The following is a 22,077-nucleotide window of genomic DNA, read 5'->3' as shown; positions in this document are numbered from 1 at the left end:
GTATTTGAACCTATTTCCACGTTAAATGAATGGCAAAATGTACTGACACATTCAGTATTGGTTTACAAACAGCAGTTATTACAAAGCTGAATACAAATTTATACGATAGAAAGAAAATGGAATGTCCATAGACGTGCCTATAGCAATTACCTCCCTTTTATGATCATTTGAGTGTATTTTATTGTGTGTGTAATCTGAGAACAAACGGAATCTTTCAGGCTGACCTTACAGGCACCGTGAACTTTGACACCTTGTGCTACACAAGTTTTTAAGTCATAACGGTTTTTTAAGTACCGTTAGATACTGATCGTGTCTTAACATAAATGAACGGAACATATTACATAAAACCTCAAATTAACGTTCATCACACATTATTCCTTCCGTTTGAGAGATATTCACTGAGAATGTACGACATAAACACTTCATACATTGCTATATATGTTATTGTTACATTGTCTTACGTCATTCTAATCAAAGAGTGTTGCTTACCCCTTTACCTATGTTCGTATGCGAACCTTAAGGTACTCAAAACAATTTAAATATCGGGGCACTCAAAACGATTTCAATATTGCTGTTGTTTACTTACCGCTCGTGCTCATCTCCATTGGAAATCAACCTGAGACGTATCCATCGGCATAAATCTAGTCTATTCCTTCTTCACATATCCAACATTGGATTATCCTCCAAATCCGTGAATCGCTAATACGTTAGGTTATTCTTCGCTTAGATCGTTGTCTGTTGGCAAAAGTTGTGTTTGGCGCCTCTCGCGCGCAAAGTCACACAGGTCTACGTGACACATAGCACTAGCAGCAATGGCATCGTGCCGCGAAGAGATCGTCCCCACTCGGCTTGTCCCGGAATGGTGCGAGTTAGAAGTGGAAACGTATTTTTTAAGAAAAAAATTAAAGCCAACACGTTTTCATAGATATATACACATAGATCTACTACGTCCAGGAATATAATCGTAACTGCATATGTAATAAATAAGCTGTACGGTTAGCGCTCATGAAGTCGCAATAGATTACGGAAGAACGAAGGGCGTGGCCGTGTTTGGCGCGAAAATCGGAGCCATGTACCGCGCGTTCGTGTTACTTCACAACAGTGGATAATTTCTAATCTTACGATGTAATAATGGCTAGAATTACAGTATTTCGGCATAAACATCGAAATTTGAATAAATATTTATGTCGTATTATTTTCAACGGTGGGAATTGCGAAAACTGTGTGCACACGTCCCTTGACCGATTTTATCGATCTGTGGAAGGACAGTTTATGTACATATCCCCGCCCATAAATTTAATTTCATTAGTCAAAATTGACCTAATTTCTTAATGGTCGTATTTGCACGTGGTGAACAGAATGTGACAGTGAAATGTGTTCAAAAGTGGAGAGCACTGATTTTTTTTTCAACGGGTAGATCGACGTACGTGTTTGGAAAGCTGTAAAAAAACATCGATATCAAAATTCTTTTCAACATTTCTTTCTGTTTATAGTACCAAGTGAATTGTTTGTTGTTTTTACTGTTTTATGTTTTTGCTTCACCATAAACAATGCGAAAGACGTACTTATAAGTATCTGCTCACTTGCGATCCAGAAAATCACGGGAGAAATTCAATGAAATGAGACGAATTTGACAGCGTACTTCAAAGTTTTACTTTATGGATAGACTAACAACTAGTCTCTGAAATGAACATATTTTACTTAAAAAAGTTCATATTGAAAATACTATAGTATAATACTATAATAATATAATGAAATAGAGCGCTGAGACTTTCTTCATTCGCAGAAGCTAAGGGAATCTACAATCTGAGAACAAACTGAATCTTTCCTTACAGGCACCGTGAACTTTGACACCTTGTGCTACACAATTTTTTTAAGTCATAACGGTTTTTAACGGACTTTCTTCATTTGCAGCCTGAAGTTAAGGGAATCTACAATCCATATTTTCTAGACTTACATGGGTATTCTTGGATATATTTGCGTCAGGGTCTGTACTTTATGGATTAAATATCACTATTCAGGGCAATTAGAAAACCTCTACAGTATCAACTAGTTGCGTAGCTATTAACAAAAGGTGAGTTTTTCTTTGAACAATCTATATTGCTGAGACATTGTTTAGCTTTTCTGTCGTACAATGTTTGTTGTGTTTATTTTAAAACAAGAAGAAAAAGGCACCCACACACAAAAACTAGTATTAGAGAGAGACGAGATTTACACAGTTTAATGGACAACTTTAACAAAGGGATCGGGAGAAATAAACCATGCCTATTATATTTTCAGATGAACACAGGGTTATTTTTGTTTTGCTTTTCCAGAGTATAAGACGTCAGTTGTTTGTTTGTGTATCTCTGCAGCAAATATTAGTAAAATCAGTGAATAGTTCCGCTTATGATTATTTTTATGACATCGTGTTCTATTTTTTTTTTATTAAATCACACTACATTTTAACACTCACTGAGGTGTTAAGATTTAGTTGTTTAATGCACACAAATGTAAGAACAAGGACCTACAAGATTTGTTATTCATAAATGAAACACAGAGTCATGAAACCATCAGGTTTCCCCTTTTAAATTTTTTATTTATCACAAATTATGTAAAATTTTTCTGTGATGACCATGGTCTACCATGGACTTTCATGACATGACCATGGTCAACCACTGCTTTGAACGAAAACACCATGTTTTACCATGGTTTTGTCTAGGATGACCATGGTCTGCCATGGCAAAAGGACAATGACCATGGTCTACCATGGTTTCTGGTGATCATGAGTTGTGATGACCATGGTCTACCATGGTAAAATGGAAAAGACCATGGTCTACCATGGTTACTGGTGACCATGGTCTATAATGACCATGGTCTGCCATGATGACCATGTTAGACCATGGTCTACCATGGTCTAGAAATGTTGGTGACCACGGTTTAGCACGGTAAACCATGGTAATACCATGGTTTACTGTGGTAAGCCGTGGTTGACCATGGTCAACCATGGTGCCGTTTCAGCTGGGTAATTTCAGATGATGTGTTGGGACACTGAGATTCTGTAATAACCCTGGTCTATGTTTAAACAACTCTTTCAGATAATCCTAGATGACATAATAACATGAGTGTGGTGATAGCAATACCTCTCTGGGTCTAGAGGAGACAATGGCTGGATTTATACAAGGTAGAGCTGACCATAATGTAGAGAGAGCACACATGAAATACATGAGGCCTTTATGTTGAAGTCAGTGGTGTCTTTGAAATCATGTATTTTTTCCAACTGTTCTTCAACACTCCATGTTCATCACAAGAGGCGATGGACTGGATTGAATTTTCAGACTTAGTGGGTGGGCTGATGCATGTCACTGTCTCCAGATTGTGTACATGCATGCTCATGATGTCAGTCACTGGATTATTTGGTTCAGATTTAGTTATGTATGTCCTGTCACCTGGCAGGAATTTCTGAGTGTTGTGTTAGCAATCAAAAACAAACAAAAAAATATATGAGTGAAATCGATGCAAGGAAGTGGCATAGGATCACAGTCTACACAGTACTTCACAATACGCATTGATGTGTCTGTCCGCCCATCCACAAAGTGGCAGAGGATCACAGTCTACACAGTACTTCACAATACGCATTGATGTGTCTGTCCACCCATCCACAAAGTGGCATAGGATCACAGTCTACACAGTACTTCACAATACGCATTGATGTGTCTGTTAACCCATCCACAAAGTGGCAGAGGATCACAGTCTACACAGTACTTCACAATACGCATTGATGTGTCTGTCCACCCATCCACAAAGTGGCAGAGGATCACAGTCTACACAGTACTTCACAATACGCATTGATGTGTCTGTCCACCCATCCACAAAGTGGCAGAGGATCACAGTCTACACAGTACTTCACAATACGCATTGATGTGTCTGTCCACCCATCCACAAAGTGGCATAGGATCACAGTCTACACAGTACTTCACAATACGCATTGATGTGTCTGTCCACCCATCCACAAAGTGGCAGAGGATCACAGTCTACACAGTACTTCACAATACGCATTGATGTGTCTGTCCACCCATCCACAAAGTGGCAGAGGATCACAGTCTACACAGTACTTCACAATACGCATTGATGTGTCTGTCCACCCATCCACAAAGTGGCATAGGATCACAGTCTACACAGTACTTCACAATACGCATTGATGTGTCTGTCCACCCATCCACAAGGTGGCAGAGGATCACTGTCTACACAGTACTTCACAATACGCATTGATGTGTCTGTCCGCCCATCCACAAAGTGGCAGAGGATCACAGTCTACACAGTACTTCACAATACGCATTGATGTGTCTGTCCGCCCATCCACAAAGTGGCAGAGGATCACAGTCTACACAGTACTTCACAATACGCATTGATGTGTCTGTCCGCCCATCCACAAAGTGGCAGAGGATCACAGTCTACACAGTACTTCACAATACGCATTGATGTGTCTGTCCGCCCATCCACAAAGTGGCAGAGGATCACAGTCTACACAGTACTTCACAATACGCATTGATGTGTCTGTCCACCCATCCACAAAGTGGCAGAGGATCACAGTCTACACAGTACTTCACAATACGCATTGATGTGTCTGTCCGCCCATCCACAAAGCTCAATCCCCAAACTTGACGCTAAACCGATTTATAGTGGTCTGAGTATAAAAAACATAACTGATGTTTACAACCACCAAGCAGTTTGAAACACCCAGCCATAACAATAAACAATTCATCTAAAGGCCATCCTAGTGTTTGGTAGTATTTACTGATACAGCCATACACTTGGATCATGACACATTTAGATCTCACACAACAGGTCAAAATAAAAAGTGTTGAAATCGCTATTTTTTCTTTCACAATTACAAATATTTATAATGGTCCATAAAAAAAAAGAAAAAAAAAAGTACCACAGATGTTGTACCCAACACTATGTATGATGATAATGGGTATCCACTGCAGATCAAGAAACCAGTAGCTTTGATATTTAGAAAAAAAGCATTGTTTATTTATTCCTTATTGCATGCCCTATCTCTAATAGACTGCAAGGTTGGTAGGTGTGATAAATGACATATATATATTCAAGAAACCAGTAGCTTTGATATTTAGAAAAAAAAGCATTGTTTATTTATTCCTTATTGCATGCCCTATCTCTAATAGACTGCAAGGTTGGTAGGTGTGATAAATGACATATATATATTCAAGAAACCAGTAGCTTTGATATTTAGAAAAAAAAAAGCATTGTTTATTTATTCCTTATTGCGTGCCCTATCGCTAATAGACTGCAAGGTTGGTAGGTGTGATAAATGACATATATATATTCAAGAAACCAGTAGCTTTGATATTTAGAAAAAACAGCATTGTTTATTTATTCCTTATTGCGTGCCCTATCGCTAATAGACTGCAAGGTTGGTAGGTGTGATAAATGACATATATATATTCAAGAAACCAGTAGCTTTGATATTTAGAAAAAAAAAGCATTGTTTATTTATTCCTTATTGCATGCCCTATCTCTAATAGACTGCAAGGTTGGTAGGTGTGATAAATGACACATATATATATTCAAGAAACCAGTAGCTTTGATATTTAGAAAAAAAAAGCATTGTTTATTTATTCCTTATTGCATGCCCTATCTCTAATAGACTGCAAGGTTGGTAGGTGTGATAAATGACATATATATATTCAAGAAACCAGTAGCTTTGATATTTAGAAAAAAAAAGCATTGTTTATTTATTCCTTATTGCATGCCCTATCGCTAATAGACTGCAAGGTTGGTAGGTGTGATAAATGACATCTTTATATATTCAAGAAACCAGTAGCTTTGATATTTAGAAAAAAAACATTGTTCATTTATTCCTTATTGCGGGCCCTATCTCTAATAGACTGCAAGGTTGGTAGGTGTGATAAATGACACATATATATATTCAAGAAACCAGTAGCTTTGATATTTAGAAAAAAAAAGCATTGTTTATTTATTCCTTATTGCATGCCCTATCTCTAATAGACTGCAAGGTTGGTAGGTGTGATAAATGACATATATATATTCAAGAAACCAGTAGCTTTGATATTTAGAAAAAAAAAGCATTGTTTATTTATTCCTTATTGCATGCCCTATCGCTAATAGACTGCAAGGTTGGTAGGTGTGATAAATGACATCTTTATATATTCAAGAAACCAGTAGCTTTGATATTTAGAAAAAAAACATTGTTCATTTATTCCTTATTGCGGGCCCTATCTCTAATAGACTGCAAGGTTGGTAGGTGTGATAAATGACATATATAGATATTCAAGAAACCAGTAGCTTTGATATTTAGAAAAAAAAAGCATTGTTTATTTATTCCTTATTGCGTGCCCTATCTCTAATAGACTGCAAGGTTGGTAGGTGTGATAAATGACATATATATATTCAAGAAACCAGTAGCTTTGATATTTAGAAAAAAAAAGCATTGTTTATTTATTCCTTATTGCATGCCCTATCGCTAATAGACTGCAAGGTTGGTAGGTGTGATAAATGACATATATATATTCAAGAAACCAGTAGCTTTGATATTTAGAAAAAAAAAGCATTGTTTATTTATTCCTTATTGCATGCCCTATCGCTAATAGACTGCAAGGTTGGTAGGTGTGATAAATGACATCTTTATATATTCAAGAAACCAGTAGCTTTGATATTTAGAAAAAAAACATTGTTCATTTATTCCTTATTGCGGGCCCTATCTCTAATAGACTGCAAGGTTGGTAGGTGTGATAAATGACATATATAGATATTCAAGAAACCAGTAGCTTTGATATTTAGAAAAAAAACATTGTTCATTTATTCCTTATTGCGGGCCCTATCTCTAATAGACTGCAAGGTTGGTAGGTGTGATAAATGACATATATATATTCAAGAAACCAGTAGTTTTGATATTTAGAAAAAAAGCATTGTTTATTTATTCCTTATTGCATGCCCTATCGCTAATAGACTGCAAGGTTGGTAGGTGTGATAAATGACATATATAGATATTCAAGAAACCAGTAGCTTTGATATTTAGAAAAAAAAACATTGTTCATTTATTCCTTATTGCGGGCCCTATCTCTAATAGACTGCAAGGTTGGTAGGTGTGATAAATGACATATATAGATATTCAAGAAACCAGTAGTTTTGATATTTAGAAAAAAAAACATTGTTCATTTATTCCTTATTGCGGGCCCTATCTCTAATAGACTGCAAGGTTGGTAGGTGTGATAAATGACATATATAGATATTCAAGAAACCAGTAGCTTTGATATTTAGAAAAAAAGCATTGTTTACTTATTCCTTATTGCGTGCCCTATCTCTAATAGACTGCAAGGTTGGTAGGTGTGATAAATGACATGGCCCCAATCACCACCACTCCCTGCACTGTGGGTCTTCATGCACACTAGCTCTCTACTCAGACCCATTGAAGCATGACATGTAAATGGATATATAGCTGTTCCAGCAGTAGACCCAATTACAGCTGCCTCCCAGGTTACTGACTCTGTGGCTTGTCAAAGACTGTCCACATAAATATACACAACTTCAGCTAATTTAAAGCTTGGCAATAAAATGTCCATTTAAATGCTAATACGTGCATGGGTGGCCCAATACAGCCATTATTCACAGTGACTGATCCACTTATCTGCATATGTTTGTTCTTGCCTCTAAGGAACACAAAGGGTCTGGATTGTTCAGTGCTCTTGTCATTAGAGTAAATATTTCATCTGTGATCAAATATAAATACTATTGCACTATCTGTCTACCCATAATGCCCGGACATGCAACACACTTGATCTATTTGTCTATTTGTCTACCCATAATGCCTAGATATGCTAAACATCTGATCTATTTGCCTACCCATAAAGGCCGGATATGACAAACATCTGATATATTTGTCTACCTATAATGCCTAGATACGCTACATATCTGATCTACACCAAAACAACAGCTTGGACCTCAACAGCTAATCAAGTTAATATAAATGAAAATCAACCTGTGGAGGTCAACCCATGGAGGCCAACCTATGGAGGAGATCTACTTGTGGAAGTCAACCTGCGTAGACCAACCTGTGGAAGTCACGTACATGTACACATGTGTGTATATAGGTGCATGTGTATGTATGTGTAAGCGTGCATATGCATATATGTGTATATGTATGTGTATATCTATATATGTTCGTTTGTGCAGGCAGCATGTGGAACTCAAGTGCAACTTCCGTTGAGCAAATGCTATGAAACTTCCAAAGGATTAATTCTGTATTGTGTATTCAATCCTGATGAAAGAATTCTATGTGTAACTGTCATAATTCATAAAGAGTAACTTACCCCAACAAAAAAATGATATCCAAACTATATAGGTCCCTTGCTAATACTTGTCACATGCCATTGTCCCTTGCTAATACTTGTCACATACCATTGTCCCTTGCTAATATTTGTCACACTGTCTCTCTTGTAAAATATTTTGTCAAGTTCAATCCATCCAACACATTTGTGTTATATAACAGACGCTCGTGTACCCTGAGCAGCATGCAGGGCCGAGATTAAGATGGGTCACCATGCTGGTTCAGTGATCAGATGATGTTCTATGTTGTTTTGTTTTACACTGTTGCCTTTCCTGTTACAGATGAAAATTTCCATGGTGATTTCAACATTGATCTTCTTACAGACACAAGTTATAAAACACAACTGTATATGTCAGTATCAATGAGTCGATTGCAAAATTGATTAATTACAAGAGAAAAACATACAATTGTACTCTAGCTAATTTTGACAGGATTAAAATGCCCTATATACTCTTGATTGTCACGCTATCTTTGCCTCTGAAAATATTAACCATATTGCACATTACTTGACTGGTGCAATTCTTGATTTATGCAATATTTATATTCGAAATAAAGTCATTACGATATGGCCCTGGGACACTCCTTGGATGAGTTGTGAAGTACGTAAATTGATTTGTAAATGCCATCGCCATCATAAAATCACTAAAATGTCTAAATCATCATCTGACTATATCTGAAATAATGTTATATCTGCAGTAAGAAATGCAAGGAGGAAGGACATGAATGAAATAGATGAACAAATAAACAATAAACATGGTACAAAGACATGGGGGCATCTAGTTAAGGATTATATAAAAAGTAAACTTACCACCAATATTAGCACTTTTTCTTCGATAATAAATAATGACAAACTATATGATGATAGTGCTGAAACAGCAAACATTATGAATGTTTTCTTTGCAGATCAGGCAAGAGTAGCTGCTCTTAATAGGGATATTCCCAAAATTCGTTCAGATGTATTTTGTGTATTTTGTGACATGAGTAAGGCTTTTGACAAGGTCTGGCATAAAGGTATTATATATAAGTTGAGGCATTATGGTATTGGGGGGAACTTGTTGAAAAGGAGTGCACCCTCTTGCTTGACAATGGTATAAGGATCCATACCGAAATGTTGCATCATATGTAATAAAGAAGTTGTTATCCATAAAGAATCTAACCCTCTTATTACTCTCGAGCTTCTAATAATGCAAATCAAACAAATCAAATGGCAAGTTACATTTAATCCTAACAAAACAGATTCTATACAACTCTCTGGTAAAGTGCGGTCCAGTCCAAAACTAAATTTAACAATGGAGGATAGTAACGTTAATCACAGGTGTTAATGACAATAAACATTTGGGACTTACTCTACAGCAAGATTGCTTAAGACTGACCATATTAACTGTATCACCAAAAGGGGTTGCACCCATTATAAACTGTTTTAGAGGTTTTAAACACTGTCTCTCATGGAAAACTTAACAAACAATTTATTTTGTATATTTTTGACTATTGTTGTCACGTCTGGGACAACTGTAGCAAGCAGCAAGCATTTCACACCATGATGTACTTGGAGACACATTAAAAAACTAATATTTTTCAATGAAATGGTTAATGATTTAACTCCAAAATATTTGAGCAATCTCATCCTGCCTAAGATATCTGACACTGCAAACTACAGTTTCCTTGACCATTTGAAGCTGCAAACTATTGATAGCAAAAGTGCAATGCTGCCATTTGCTCCCAGATACACTAAGACTGTGGAATTCTTTGTCTACTGATCATAGAGAATCAGCTACTCTTGGTAGTTTTAAGAAACAAAATAATGTGTCAAATAACAATAGTCAAAACTACTTTAATTTAAACTCTGGATCATGATTCCGTCAGATTCTCCATTACGCCTCAGACTCCAATGCAGTGATTTAAATGCACATAAACATCACCAATTTTTATCTTCAAATCCATCATGTTCTTGTGGCTACTCTTACAAAGATCCAGTTCACTACTTCTCTTCATGCATTTATTACACAGATATAAGACATAAATGCACTTCTATATTAAAGGATGTGACATCAAATCAATAATATACGGCCACTTTAATGGATCTGCTACAGATAATCTTAAATCATTAGAATCTATCCATTCTTTCATTGTACTCTCAGGCAGATACGTGTTGTAATAGTAAAATTACTAAAAATGCAATTGAACCTACAATCAAGTATCTTCCGAACTAATGATTCTAAAGTTATAGGCGGCTATGTTAACAAGTTTTGATTGTTATATTTTCAGAAAGCTATTTTTCATTGTTTGTTACTAGCATGCTTTCCTCCTCACGACTGTCATGTATAAGTTATTTGTATTCAGGAACCAACACAGTACCAACATACTGCTTGTTTACCAATCCCAATGGATCGTACTCAAACAGTAGCAAACTGTGTCTGACATGAGGAAAATACAGAGAACAGCATATGCAAGGAACAATCTAAAAACACACGGCATTTGTTTGCTTGCTAAACTGCCCCAACCAACCAACCAACATGAAATAGGTTGTATCACCTTGAACTAAATATTCATTTTGCGTGAAGATCAATTACACACTGTGACATTCACTGGATAGACTTAAGGTTATACACCATCTCCAGTACATTCAGCCTCATCAGTGTGAATAATGGATGATGAAGGGCACTGATTGCCTCGGGGGTCTGTCAGCAGTAGAAGACAGAACATGCAGGCAATACAATGCTGTGTAAGTGATGAGTCAGTGAGCATAGACAGGAACTCACTGAGATGTAATCTGCTCTAACACACACATAACAATGATGAGAGTGAGGATCATCTTCCTGAAGTGTCATACGATCACAGCCTGGCATCTCATAAATTCAGTAAGGCACATAGACAAAGTAAAGAGATGACAGTGTTCTTCATATTCCTAGATCAAATTCCTTCCTGAAGCAGATCTACTTCCTCAGTAGTGTCACTGTCTCCTTCATATGATTCCCTGACCGACTTCTGGGAGATAACATTCAACTGTCCCCAGAAGAAGATGTAAAGTCAGGGCCACATTCAATGTTTACGTGGCAAGACAGGAGAGATAAGAAGTTTCCTATCTGTCAACTGTCGGCCTCACAGCATCACCATCATCAGGGTAAATATACAGGACACTGTTGTCAGGGTAGATACACAGGACACTGTGTCAGGGTAGATACACAGGACACTATTGTTGGAGTGAGTGAGTGAGTGAGTTTAGTTTTACGCCGCACTCAGCAATATTCCAGCTATATGGCGGTGGTCTGTAAATAATCGAGTCTGGACCAGACAATCCAGTGATCAACAACATGAGCATCGATCTGCGCAATTGGGAACCGATGACATGTGTCAACCAAGTCAGCGAGCCTGACCACCCGATCCCGTTAGTCGCCTCTTACGACAAGCTGAGTCGCCTTTTATGGCAAACATGGGTTGCTGAAGGCTTATTCTAACCCGGGACCTTCACGGGTCAACTATTGTTGGAGCAACATACATGCAGGACATACAGGCTCTGTGGCAAGGTTGTTCGCTTGCTCCTGATTCACAAATAGCACATGCTATGTCTGCAAGAAATGTCAGAAGCTGGCGGTTATTGTCATTTCAAAGACTGTCCTCCTCACATTCTTGTTTTGGTTCTTTTACAGTCTGATTGTTCTAGTTCTTCTAACTTTAGTGGGTTCAGTAGGATAGCCTAATGCCTAAAACATCCTGTCATCTATCCTACCATCCTCCCGAAGTGAGAAGAACTACAACAATCACACATTAAAAGAACCAGAACATGGATGTGAGGATGGACAGTCTTTGCGACAGAGCCTGTATGTCCTGCAGGTGTGTTGTTCCATTCATTCTGAGCTTAAGGTGACTTGAGTGATTTTGAATATGTATGAATATTGCTAAAATATCATGTGCACAAATAATACAGATGGACATACCAAGGGCAATACTGACTAACACCCTAAGGACCACACAAAAATTCAATGGACCCTACTAACATTCCAAAGACCATACTAATATCCCAAGGACCATACTGACATTCCATAGACCATGGTGACATTCCAAGGATTATACTAACATTTCAAGGACTATTCAAAATAAACAGTCCATGGTCCATACTGAGTAACATTCCAAGGACCACACTAACATTCCATGGGTCATACTGAGTAACATTCCAAGGACCACACTAACATTCCAAAAGCCATACTAACATTCCAAGGACAATACTGACTGCCATTCCAAGGACAATACTGACTGGTGCAACAGCACCTTATAACTTTCAACAGTGATTTATTTCAAATGAATGTGTACCATTGGAATGCCACGCTTTTGACTTTAGGTCAAGTATTGGAAGCTAAGTTTGTGAGGATTTCAAATGATTTATTTGATGGAATCACAGTGCACAGCATAACCAATCTATAGTCTGAATATCATTTGATGATCAGTTTTCATAATTCTAAAGCAGGTACATATACACATATATTTCATGGGAACTGGGTGACAGCAATACCAATTTGCTGACACAAAATCTTTATGATTTTGTGTGAAGTGTAGCATACTCAGAAGTAATAGCCTAGGGCTGTCATAAAATCCAGATAACAAGCAAACAGGTGCTCTGATTTATGTGAGGCTGGTTATACACTGTTTTTACTTGTTCATGGAACCCTCAATCCCAAACACAGTCCTACAGTCATATATTTCAGATATTGCAGCAATGGTCGACTGTTAAGTAAACTCCTCTGGCCTGTTAACAGTTGTGAACAGTGTTAGTGGGCTGCATGTATTTCTCTCTGTTGGGTTATCACAATGAGCCACTGATGTTACACTGCAGGTGTGTGACTTACATAACCACGGTAGGCCACTCCTCCCTGGTGGTTGATCACTGCAGATGTGTGACTTATGTAACAATGGTAGGCCACTCACTCACTGTGACGGATCGCTGTAGGTGTGTGACTTATGTAACAATGGTAGGCCACTCACTCACTGTGGTGGATCACTGCAGGTGTAGCCATGGTAGGCCACTCACTCACTGTGGTGGATCACTGCAAGTGTGTGACTTTTGTAACAATGGTAGGCCACTCACTCACTGTGGTGGATCACTGCAGGTGTAGCCATGGTAGGCCACTCACTCACTGTGGTGGGTCACTGCAGGTGTGTGACTTATCTAACCAGTATGGCCACTGCCTCACTGTGGTGGTTTACTTCAGGTGTTACCATGGTAGGCCACTCCTTCACTGTGGTGGAGTGAATGAGTGAGTTTAGATTTACGCCAGTCTCCAATATTCCAGCTATATGGTGGCGGTCAGTAAATAATAGAGTCTGGACCAGACAATCCAGTGATCAACAACATGAGCATCGATCTGCGCAATTGGGAACCGATGACATGTGTCAACCAAGTCAATGAGCCTGAGCACCCAATACCGTTAATCGCCTCTTATAAAAAGCATAGTCGCCTTTTATGGCAAGCATGGGTTGCTGAAGGCCTATTCTACCCCGTGACCTACACAGGTCTTCACTGTGGATCACTGCAGACAGATAGTTAATTTACTACAGTTAGTGAAGTAGGACCTGCATGTACCATCAGTGTCAAACATATCAGTCCACAATGTATCACAGATGCCTGCATCAGAATATATATTCCTGTGTCACAATTTATTACTTTTATTTTATTCATTTGTCAAAAACTGATTGGTTAATAGCCAAAGCATACAAAACCATGTAGGTGGATTTGCCATGGTGTTCAAACTGGCTGTGCCTCAGGAATTACGGAATTTACAAGGGTCTTACAGTAATGTCAACCGTTTCCGAACACAGTGTAACTACTAATACACCTGTATCACAACAGTGACAGAGTGAGTTTAGTTTGATGCCACAGTCAGCAATATTCCAGCTATATGGTGGCGGTCTGTCAATAATTGAGTCTGAACTAGACAATCCAGTGATCAACAGCATGAGCATTGATTTATGCAATTGGGATATGATGACGAGGTCAACCAAGTCAGCAAGTATGACCACCTGATCCCATTAGTTGCCTCTTCCAACAAGAATTGATTACTGGTGATCAACTCAAACCCAGATCTTCATGGTTCAGAACCAGAGGAAAAGATCTGGGAAGAGAGTGTAAGTTAACCAGAGTCCTGGAATTACATAGTATGCTCAACGCACTCACAGAAAAATCTTTGGAAAAATCATGTGCAGTATTTCCCACAGGTTATTACCTAGCCCTAACTGACCAATATTGCTGAGTGCAGTGTTACACAACCAACCAACCAACCAAGCAACTCTAACTGGGAAGTTATGTGATAACAGCAAGCTACAACAGCAGGTTGCAACAGCAGGCTACAACAGCAGGCTACAACAACAGGCTGCAACAGCAGGCTGCAACATCAGTTTCACATAAAGGGTGACCTTCCACTGAATGGCACATGGACGTACCAGCACAGATCAAACTTTGACCTGGACTGTGAACTGTGAGTTATGATACAATAAACACTGAAGTACATTTCTTATCACTGATCAAACAAACAATTCAGGTGAAACATGTTGTGCCCAAACTCTGGCTGTTCTAAAACATGCAGTAACATAATAGGTCGTGTCATCATGTTTAGGGCCCTTAAATCTGAAGAATAGTGAAAGCTTTTGATTTAATACTTAAGATGGGCAGTGTATTTCTTCTTCAAATGCAGGAACGGTGAAGTATAACATAATTCTACATCCATCTGACACAGTACCTGAAGAACAATACCGCCTGTGTACTGCCGAGATGTGACCAGAAGATGAGAAGGATACTGATGAAGAAAGCCTTTAATTGATTTTGTGATAGAGTGTCCAGACTCACGTTGTGCAGGAGCGCAGTCTGAGTCTTATATTCTTTGAAAACATCACTCTTGGCAAGATCGGTGTAGTTGACGCCACGGCCCTCCCCCGTCATGAAATCCCCCTTCAACCTGCAACAGCAATTCAGGCAGCAACATATACAGACAACCTACCAGCAGGAATTGTGGATCTGTTCTGTCGTAAGTTTCCCACCAGTGAAGCATGAAGCTGTACTTATTTCAACAAACATGAATTGTCCTTGTTAGTTCCCATTAGGTCTGCAGTGATTCATCAACCCCTCAATTCCATTCCATTTTTGATACTGGACCCTTGATTTCATTATTTTCGATTTGATTCTTCACACAGGTAAAAACATCAGGTTTCATTTAGCTATCAGTGTTGACATTCTTAGCCATGTGTCAAACAATCAGGTTTCTCAGCACTCAAAACTGCTTGAGTTGGAGTCAAAATTAAGTTCTCTTTGTGTGAAAATAATTCAAACAGATCATTAAAATATAAAAATAAATATCAAATCGAATTAGGGATAATGGTTTCCAAGTGTTAACTCTCCGAGAAGCATAAATTTAGAAGTTGGGCCAGCAGGGAAAGATACAACAATTTATAGAATAGAATTCATATCAATACAGATCAAATAAAGCCTTATCATTTCCATAAATACAGACATCCTGTAGCAATCAATCATTCAGAAACAATGTAATGTACAGTTTCATACATGGAAATATATGGAGTGTTGCAGATGTTCTTGTATTGAAGCACAATCCCAAACTGAGCATCTAGACATTACTTCCATTATTCACTACACTATTCCAATGTTTGGTAAAAGTCAAATCAGGAATCTGGTCTTACTGGGATAAAGAGCTGTGTGCATGTATCTGTTTTGCAACCTGTACCTTTCTTTGTTAAAAGACACATGAAACATCAAACACAACTTTGCAGATTCTCATACCTTTTGATATGCTCTTACAGAAACAAAATGCCAATTCAGCCTATTAAGTTGAAAAAGAAAATGTGAAATGTGAAAAAAAGCCTGCGAAACAGGAGCTGAAACTATTCATTAATTTTCCACCAGTGCTAAGGGAAAAAAGTTTCAGCAGCTATGCTGCAATCATTCATAACACATGCACAGTGAATAGGTTTGCGGAGCTTGAAACAGCATGCCTGCACTAGTATGAGGTTGTGAGCAGTAGTCTAATCTTGGTTGTGTACACAAACAAGTAAATAATCTACTCGCTACATAAAAACAACAACAACAACAGCAACAACAAAAAACCATGTTGATTGTGATAAGCAGACTTTAGTCACAGAGTCAGTGTCTGGCATATTGACACCTATATGCCTGCCTGTCTGTCTGCTAATGACAATTTGCAATGCACAACCTCAATCATTGACCACATGCAGTTTGAAATTTACACCTATCATGCTTATAAGCCATAAACAATGAGCCGGCTAAGCATATCTGCAAGTGAACTAGAGGCCAGTGAAAAGGCTTCACTACACTTGAGTGCACATCCACCGGCTCTGACTTTGTTTGGTATTGCACCCGCTTCATTTCAAGGAAGGTAAACCCAAGTATAAAATATTTCTCTTTTGATTTGCGATTATGTACGCTTATAATTTTGTTAATTTTTTTCTTAATCAGCAATGCATTTTATATACATGAATAAATCATAACTGTGTTTTAATTATGTTTGATTTTTTGGTTGCATGTGACCTTTTAAGTTAAGTCACCTGATTCCAGAAAGGTGACGTAGCCCTCTCTATTAGTGTGCAAGTATGAAGGTCAGCAAGAGGTCAGATAAAATGGGGTTTAGACACACTTCAAAATATTTCACTCATAAGACGATGTGCTTGATGTGTACGTGTGGCTGTTTGTACCACCCCAGACCTTAGCTGGTTTTTTAGTGCTAGCTCACTGAGATACCATGCTGTCACTGAGATACCATGCTACAGTTGAGCATGAATCATTTGAACATCCAACTCACACACACTATACTGACTCCTAGCCACTGTCTGCAACACGTTATTTTGCATTTGGCTATCACGGCCTGCTGCTGCATGCAGACTTTAAAATTTACAGGCCCCAAATGATATGTCTGGGCCTAATTTGTTGACATCAAACCAAAATAGACTATACTGTATACAGTTTCTACACAACCAGTCTGTGAAGCCTGTAGGACAGAGAGGTTTTTATCTGTTGAAGACTGGTGCTGACACACCCATGTCCAAAATGTTGAGATACCAGGAAATTAAACTGTAAGTTATCGTAAAATGAAGGATCATGGATCATTCCGAAACATTAACAAGGAAACAAATATGGAAGTTATTAAAGTTAATTTACTGAAGGCCACAAATATTGCAAATATTTGAAAATGCCAGCCCGATAACAATAACAACCAGTGCTGGGCTTTCGGGCAGGCGATTATTTTGAATGCTGCTCCTAGCTGACCAGTCCTCGTTGTACCCATTATTGCTGAGCACCAGACAGGGACCAACAAGTACCATATTATAAAGTCTTTTGGTATGATGCAGCCAGGATCGAACCCGTGACCTTTTGCGCTGTTGGCAGACGCTCTAACCACTACACCACTGAAGCGGTGCCAGTAAAGAGCATGTGAAGCCCAAAGGACTCAAACCAAACCGGTTTCACACATCCTATTTCTGTACACAACCAATGTCCCAGGCTGTATGTTTCACAACTATCAATCCATCATAAAAAAGGATTTCATGTATGTATAGTATCTAATGGTGATTAGCAACATATTCAATAGTTCAAAACATTCTGTGACTGAATGAAGGCTCACTGCATTTCCAAAACGAAATGTCCAACATTGTTCTATTACTTCTAATCAGATATATGTATAACATGTTTGGTAAATATATCATAAATGTCCAACATTGTTTTCACCAGGCACTGTACCAGCCTATGCAGAACATGTTTGGTAAATATATTACAAATGTCCAACATTGTTTTAGCCAGGTATATTATACTTTTTATAGAATTCATTTCTTATATGTATTATAATATTGTGGTGTGAATAAAACAGAGTTTGGAGAGACATGTTTTTTCACCAGCGCTACTTGATGAATGACTTTGGTATACATAACACAAAATTGTGCCAAGTAAATACTGATGTTGATTCTCTCATTAATCAAGGGTCACGGCAGGTGTCAGGAGGAAGGCTTGTCCACCCAACACAAATATGCTCTGTTATTACAGTAGAAAATGTCAAAGCACCACCATTAACTGCACAGTGTTAATATGTCATATATGGTTATCTGGTCCTGCTGTGATCACAGATAGTTGTGATGGTCGCCTGACGCTCTGAGTCTCACTAAGTCAGGAATGTCTGTAGAACTGGCATTGGTATATCACTGCATAATTTACCACTACAATCCTTTTCTATTTATATGTCCTGAAAGAGTACATAGTCAAAATGAACAGGATTGAGCTAGTACAAGCCTGATGAACTAGTTAAATAGTTAGCCAACGTACAAGAACATAACTGACATCTGGTTTGAAACTTAATTACTAGGTAAGAGTTCTGCCCGTACCCTTCCCAATAATAGTTTGGTAACTGAAAATTGTCACATACATATTGCTTGGTAGGAGCAGTCATGTGGAAATACAGTACCAAGAGTACGTGGAATCTGAGCAATACACAGTACCTTTAGTACCCATCTGCACTCATCTACAGTGCACTACAGGTGAGGTGAAAGAACCTTGTTTGTTGACATTCTATTCTTAGTTAGCGTTTAACCTCTGTAATGAAGATTTACTAACGAAATCACACATATAAATAAATAACTCACCTTAGCATAGTCTTCTGCAACTTTTTTGCAAGGTCATTGGCTGATAATGTCGTACTGTCCGGGGGTTTGTCCCCGTTCAAGATCCGTACCTCAGACTGGTCCGCCATGCTAGACGTTTTCAATGTCAACGCCACCTGGTGGCAATTAAGTGTCAACTGCCCTGCGATGTTCGCCTGTATATCTATCGAAGCTTACGTACAATATACTCATGTGTGTCACAGTTTGGCTGAGTCATTGTCACACTGCTGATCAGTGCATCGCCTTGGTATTTGTTAGATCGTCCATGGTGATCTCAGCTATATTTTGTGTCTCCTCTTTAACCAGATACATTAACACTGATTAAGTAGTTACACGAACGTACCCCATCTAACAGGAAAAGAAAACGTAATGGAAACATCCCCAAAACATTTCGCGAAATCTTCCAGAAATACCATAGGTGAATCCAGAGAAGGGTGCAGAGGTGCGCAAGGTTCTGGTCAGTCCACGGACACGTACATTTACATAACTACGTACAGTACTCACATAGACGGAGCCAGAGACGGATGGAGTGTGCACTATCGTAATAAAGACGTTGTGATCCATAAAGTTTGTCAGTCTTGCACTCCCCAACTTCTAGAATGCCACTCTCGAATCTCTCGAATTTAACATAAATCTTTTATCAGTCAAAATGGCCACACAAAAAAAGTAAAAATGGCCTCAACCCCTAGTCAAAAGGGCCATACCAAAACGTCAAAATGGCCATACCAAAACGTCAAAATGGCCATACATTATTTTAGTACTTTTCAATACTCATGACATTTGTATTATTTGATACCAAAGTGTAAAAATGAGAGAAGTTGTATCACACAAAACTTGGTGTATAGTACCGAAGTACTTTCCGAACTGATACTTTGAGATTGTCACTGGGGTGGAATAAAAGTTAGCCCTTTCCCAGAAAGGGAAACCTCTACTGATGGAGTCCCGTGGATTCACCTGTGTCCAAAAAGTATTCCCCTGTTCTTATATACAGTATGGTTCAAAATTATTGAGAATAGCTAAAGCATTTCATATTATTAAACGAGAACAAATCAGATAAAATTGAATGTATTGTGAAAGTGAACTGACCTTTTCATGTTGTGTAGGTAACAATTTAATATTTTATCAAGTCTCCTTGAGCTTCACGGCACAGTCTAAGACGGGTAGGCATACTTCCTATCAGAGAGGTTAGTGTTTCGTGAGTTATGCTGTCCCAGTATCGGACCACTTCTCTCTTCATGTCTTCAATTTTTGTCAACCCCTTTTGATTCACACATTCCTTCATCATCCCCCAAATGTTCTCAATGGGATTTAAGTCAGGACTATATGCAGGAAATGGTAATGCAGTCACATTTTCCTCCTGAAACCACTGCTTGGCATGTTTTGCGGTGTGTTTAGGAACATTATCTTGCTGCAAAATCCAGTCATTTCCATAAAACACATGTGCACTTGGAAGGAGAAAATTATCTAATATGTTAGTGTAGCGTTGACTTGTCAGATTTCCCTCAAACACACACAGCGGGGTCGTTCCTAATAAGGATATCCCTCCCCATACATGAAACTTTGGGCTGTATTTAGGTCGTCGATACAACGGTGCTGACGCAGACTTTGTCCATATTTTCACATTATTGGGATATACCCATATTGAGCTTTCATCAGTAAAAATCACATTTTCTCAGTCAAAGTTTTCATGTGCCAAACACCACTCAACACGCCTGTCTTTATGTTCTTGTTTCATGAGAGGAGAAGGAATTCCAGTCTTTTTCTCCCATCCAAGATCAATCAAATTTCTTCTAACTGTAGATTTTGATACAACTGTTGATCCCCTTTCTATTATTTCATACCTGATGTTGGAGATGCTTGCCCTTTGCTTTTTAGACTCTAAAATTCCCAGCCGGACGCGATCTGAGAAGTCCAATTATCTGGGTCTCCCTGCTCCTTTCTGGTGCCCAAAATCCTTTCCCTCTTTAAAATTCTTCCGAATCCTATACACAGTAGAAAGAGGAGTTCCTGTTCTCTCTGCCAATGTATTTACATCATCAATTCCTTGATTACACAACTCAAAAATCAACCTTCTTTTATCTTCAGCAGACATTGTTGACAGTGCTGAGGAAAATGACGTCTGCTACAAATTCAGGGGAGGTAACTCTAATTGTACTATACTCAGTAGGCCAAGATGAGTTACCTCCCTTAAACCATTACTTAGTTTTAAGTATCAGTGAATCAGTTGAGGTGTTAGGATAGCTCAAAGTAAGAAGAAAAATTCTCAATAATTATGAACCAGACTATATATGACATGTAAATATGTATTATCTAGTAAATAATGGTAAATCGTTGTAGTACTTCATCACTGTGGATATACTTTGTAATGTAATGTAATGTTGCAAATATAATATAAACATTATAATGTATTATGCGATCTTTATTAAGATTATTATTCTCTAATTGACTCGATGATTACGTACATTGTGTAACTTTAAAAATAAACAGTAAAAGGTGCTTGTGCATGAATAGAGAAAATACATATATATTTGTTATTTGATTAAAATGATTTGTGCATGTGTAATAAACATCAAGTTTTGTCTGATATAACTTATCTTCTCATGTTTACACTTTGATATCAAATAATACAATTGTCATGAGTATTGAACAATAGTAAAATAATGTATGGCCATTTTGCTGTTTTTGTTGGATCATTTTGAAAATCACACTCGCGCGCGCACGCACACATACGAACACACGGAGCTATAACGAACTCAAGTGCCAAGACAGCTTGGGTTATCCGTGCTTCATAATATTGTTTGACTTCTGAAAATATGCACGAGTGTGAGGAAAAGGAGCGGCCATACTCCATAATGGCCATACTACTGCTACTGCTGCTGCTGCTGCTACTGCTACTGCTGCTGATATTGCTACTGCTGCTCCTGCTGCTGCTGCTACTGCTACTGTTACTGCTGCTCCTCCTGCTGCTGCTACTGCTACTGCTACTGTTACTGCTGCTCCTCCTGCTGCTGCTGCTACTACTGCTACTGCTACTGTTACTGCTGCCCCTGCTGCTGCTACTGCTA

At 38.4% G+C, this 22,077-nt stretch overlaps 1 protein-coding gene across 1 annotated transcript in view; it reads right to left on the bottom strand.

The window, feature by feature from the left end:
• The window catches only part of LOC137296268 (uncharacterized), a 36,808-nt gene extending 17,667 nt beyond the window's left edge, over nucleotides 1–19,141 (bottom strand). The window contains exons 1-2 of the mRNA XM_067828020.1: nucleotides 18,995–19,141; nucleotides 15,137–15,294 (exon numbers count right to left, since the gene is read on the bottom strand). Coding sequence (XP_067684121.1) covers nucleotides 15,137–15,294; nucleotides 18,995–19,101 — 265 coding nt within the window. The 5' untranslated portion in view covers nucleotides 19,102–19,141. The remainder of the gene's footprint in view (nucleotides 1–15,136; nucleotides 15,295–18,994) is intronic.
• Nucleotides 19,142–22,077: the final 2,936 nt, after the last annotated feature.

This window comes from Haliotis asinina, chromosome 9 (genome assembly GCF_037392515.1).
Source record: "Haliotis asinina isolate JCU_RB_2024 chromosome 9, JCU_Hal_asi_v2, whole genome shotgun sequence".
Classification (NCBI taxonomy): Eukaryota; Metazoa; Mollusca; class Gastropoda; order Lepetellida; family Haliotidae; genus Haliotis; species Haliotis asinina.
This window is presented reverse-complemented; position numbering and strand designations above follow the sequence as displayed.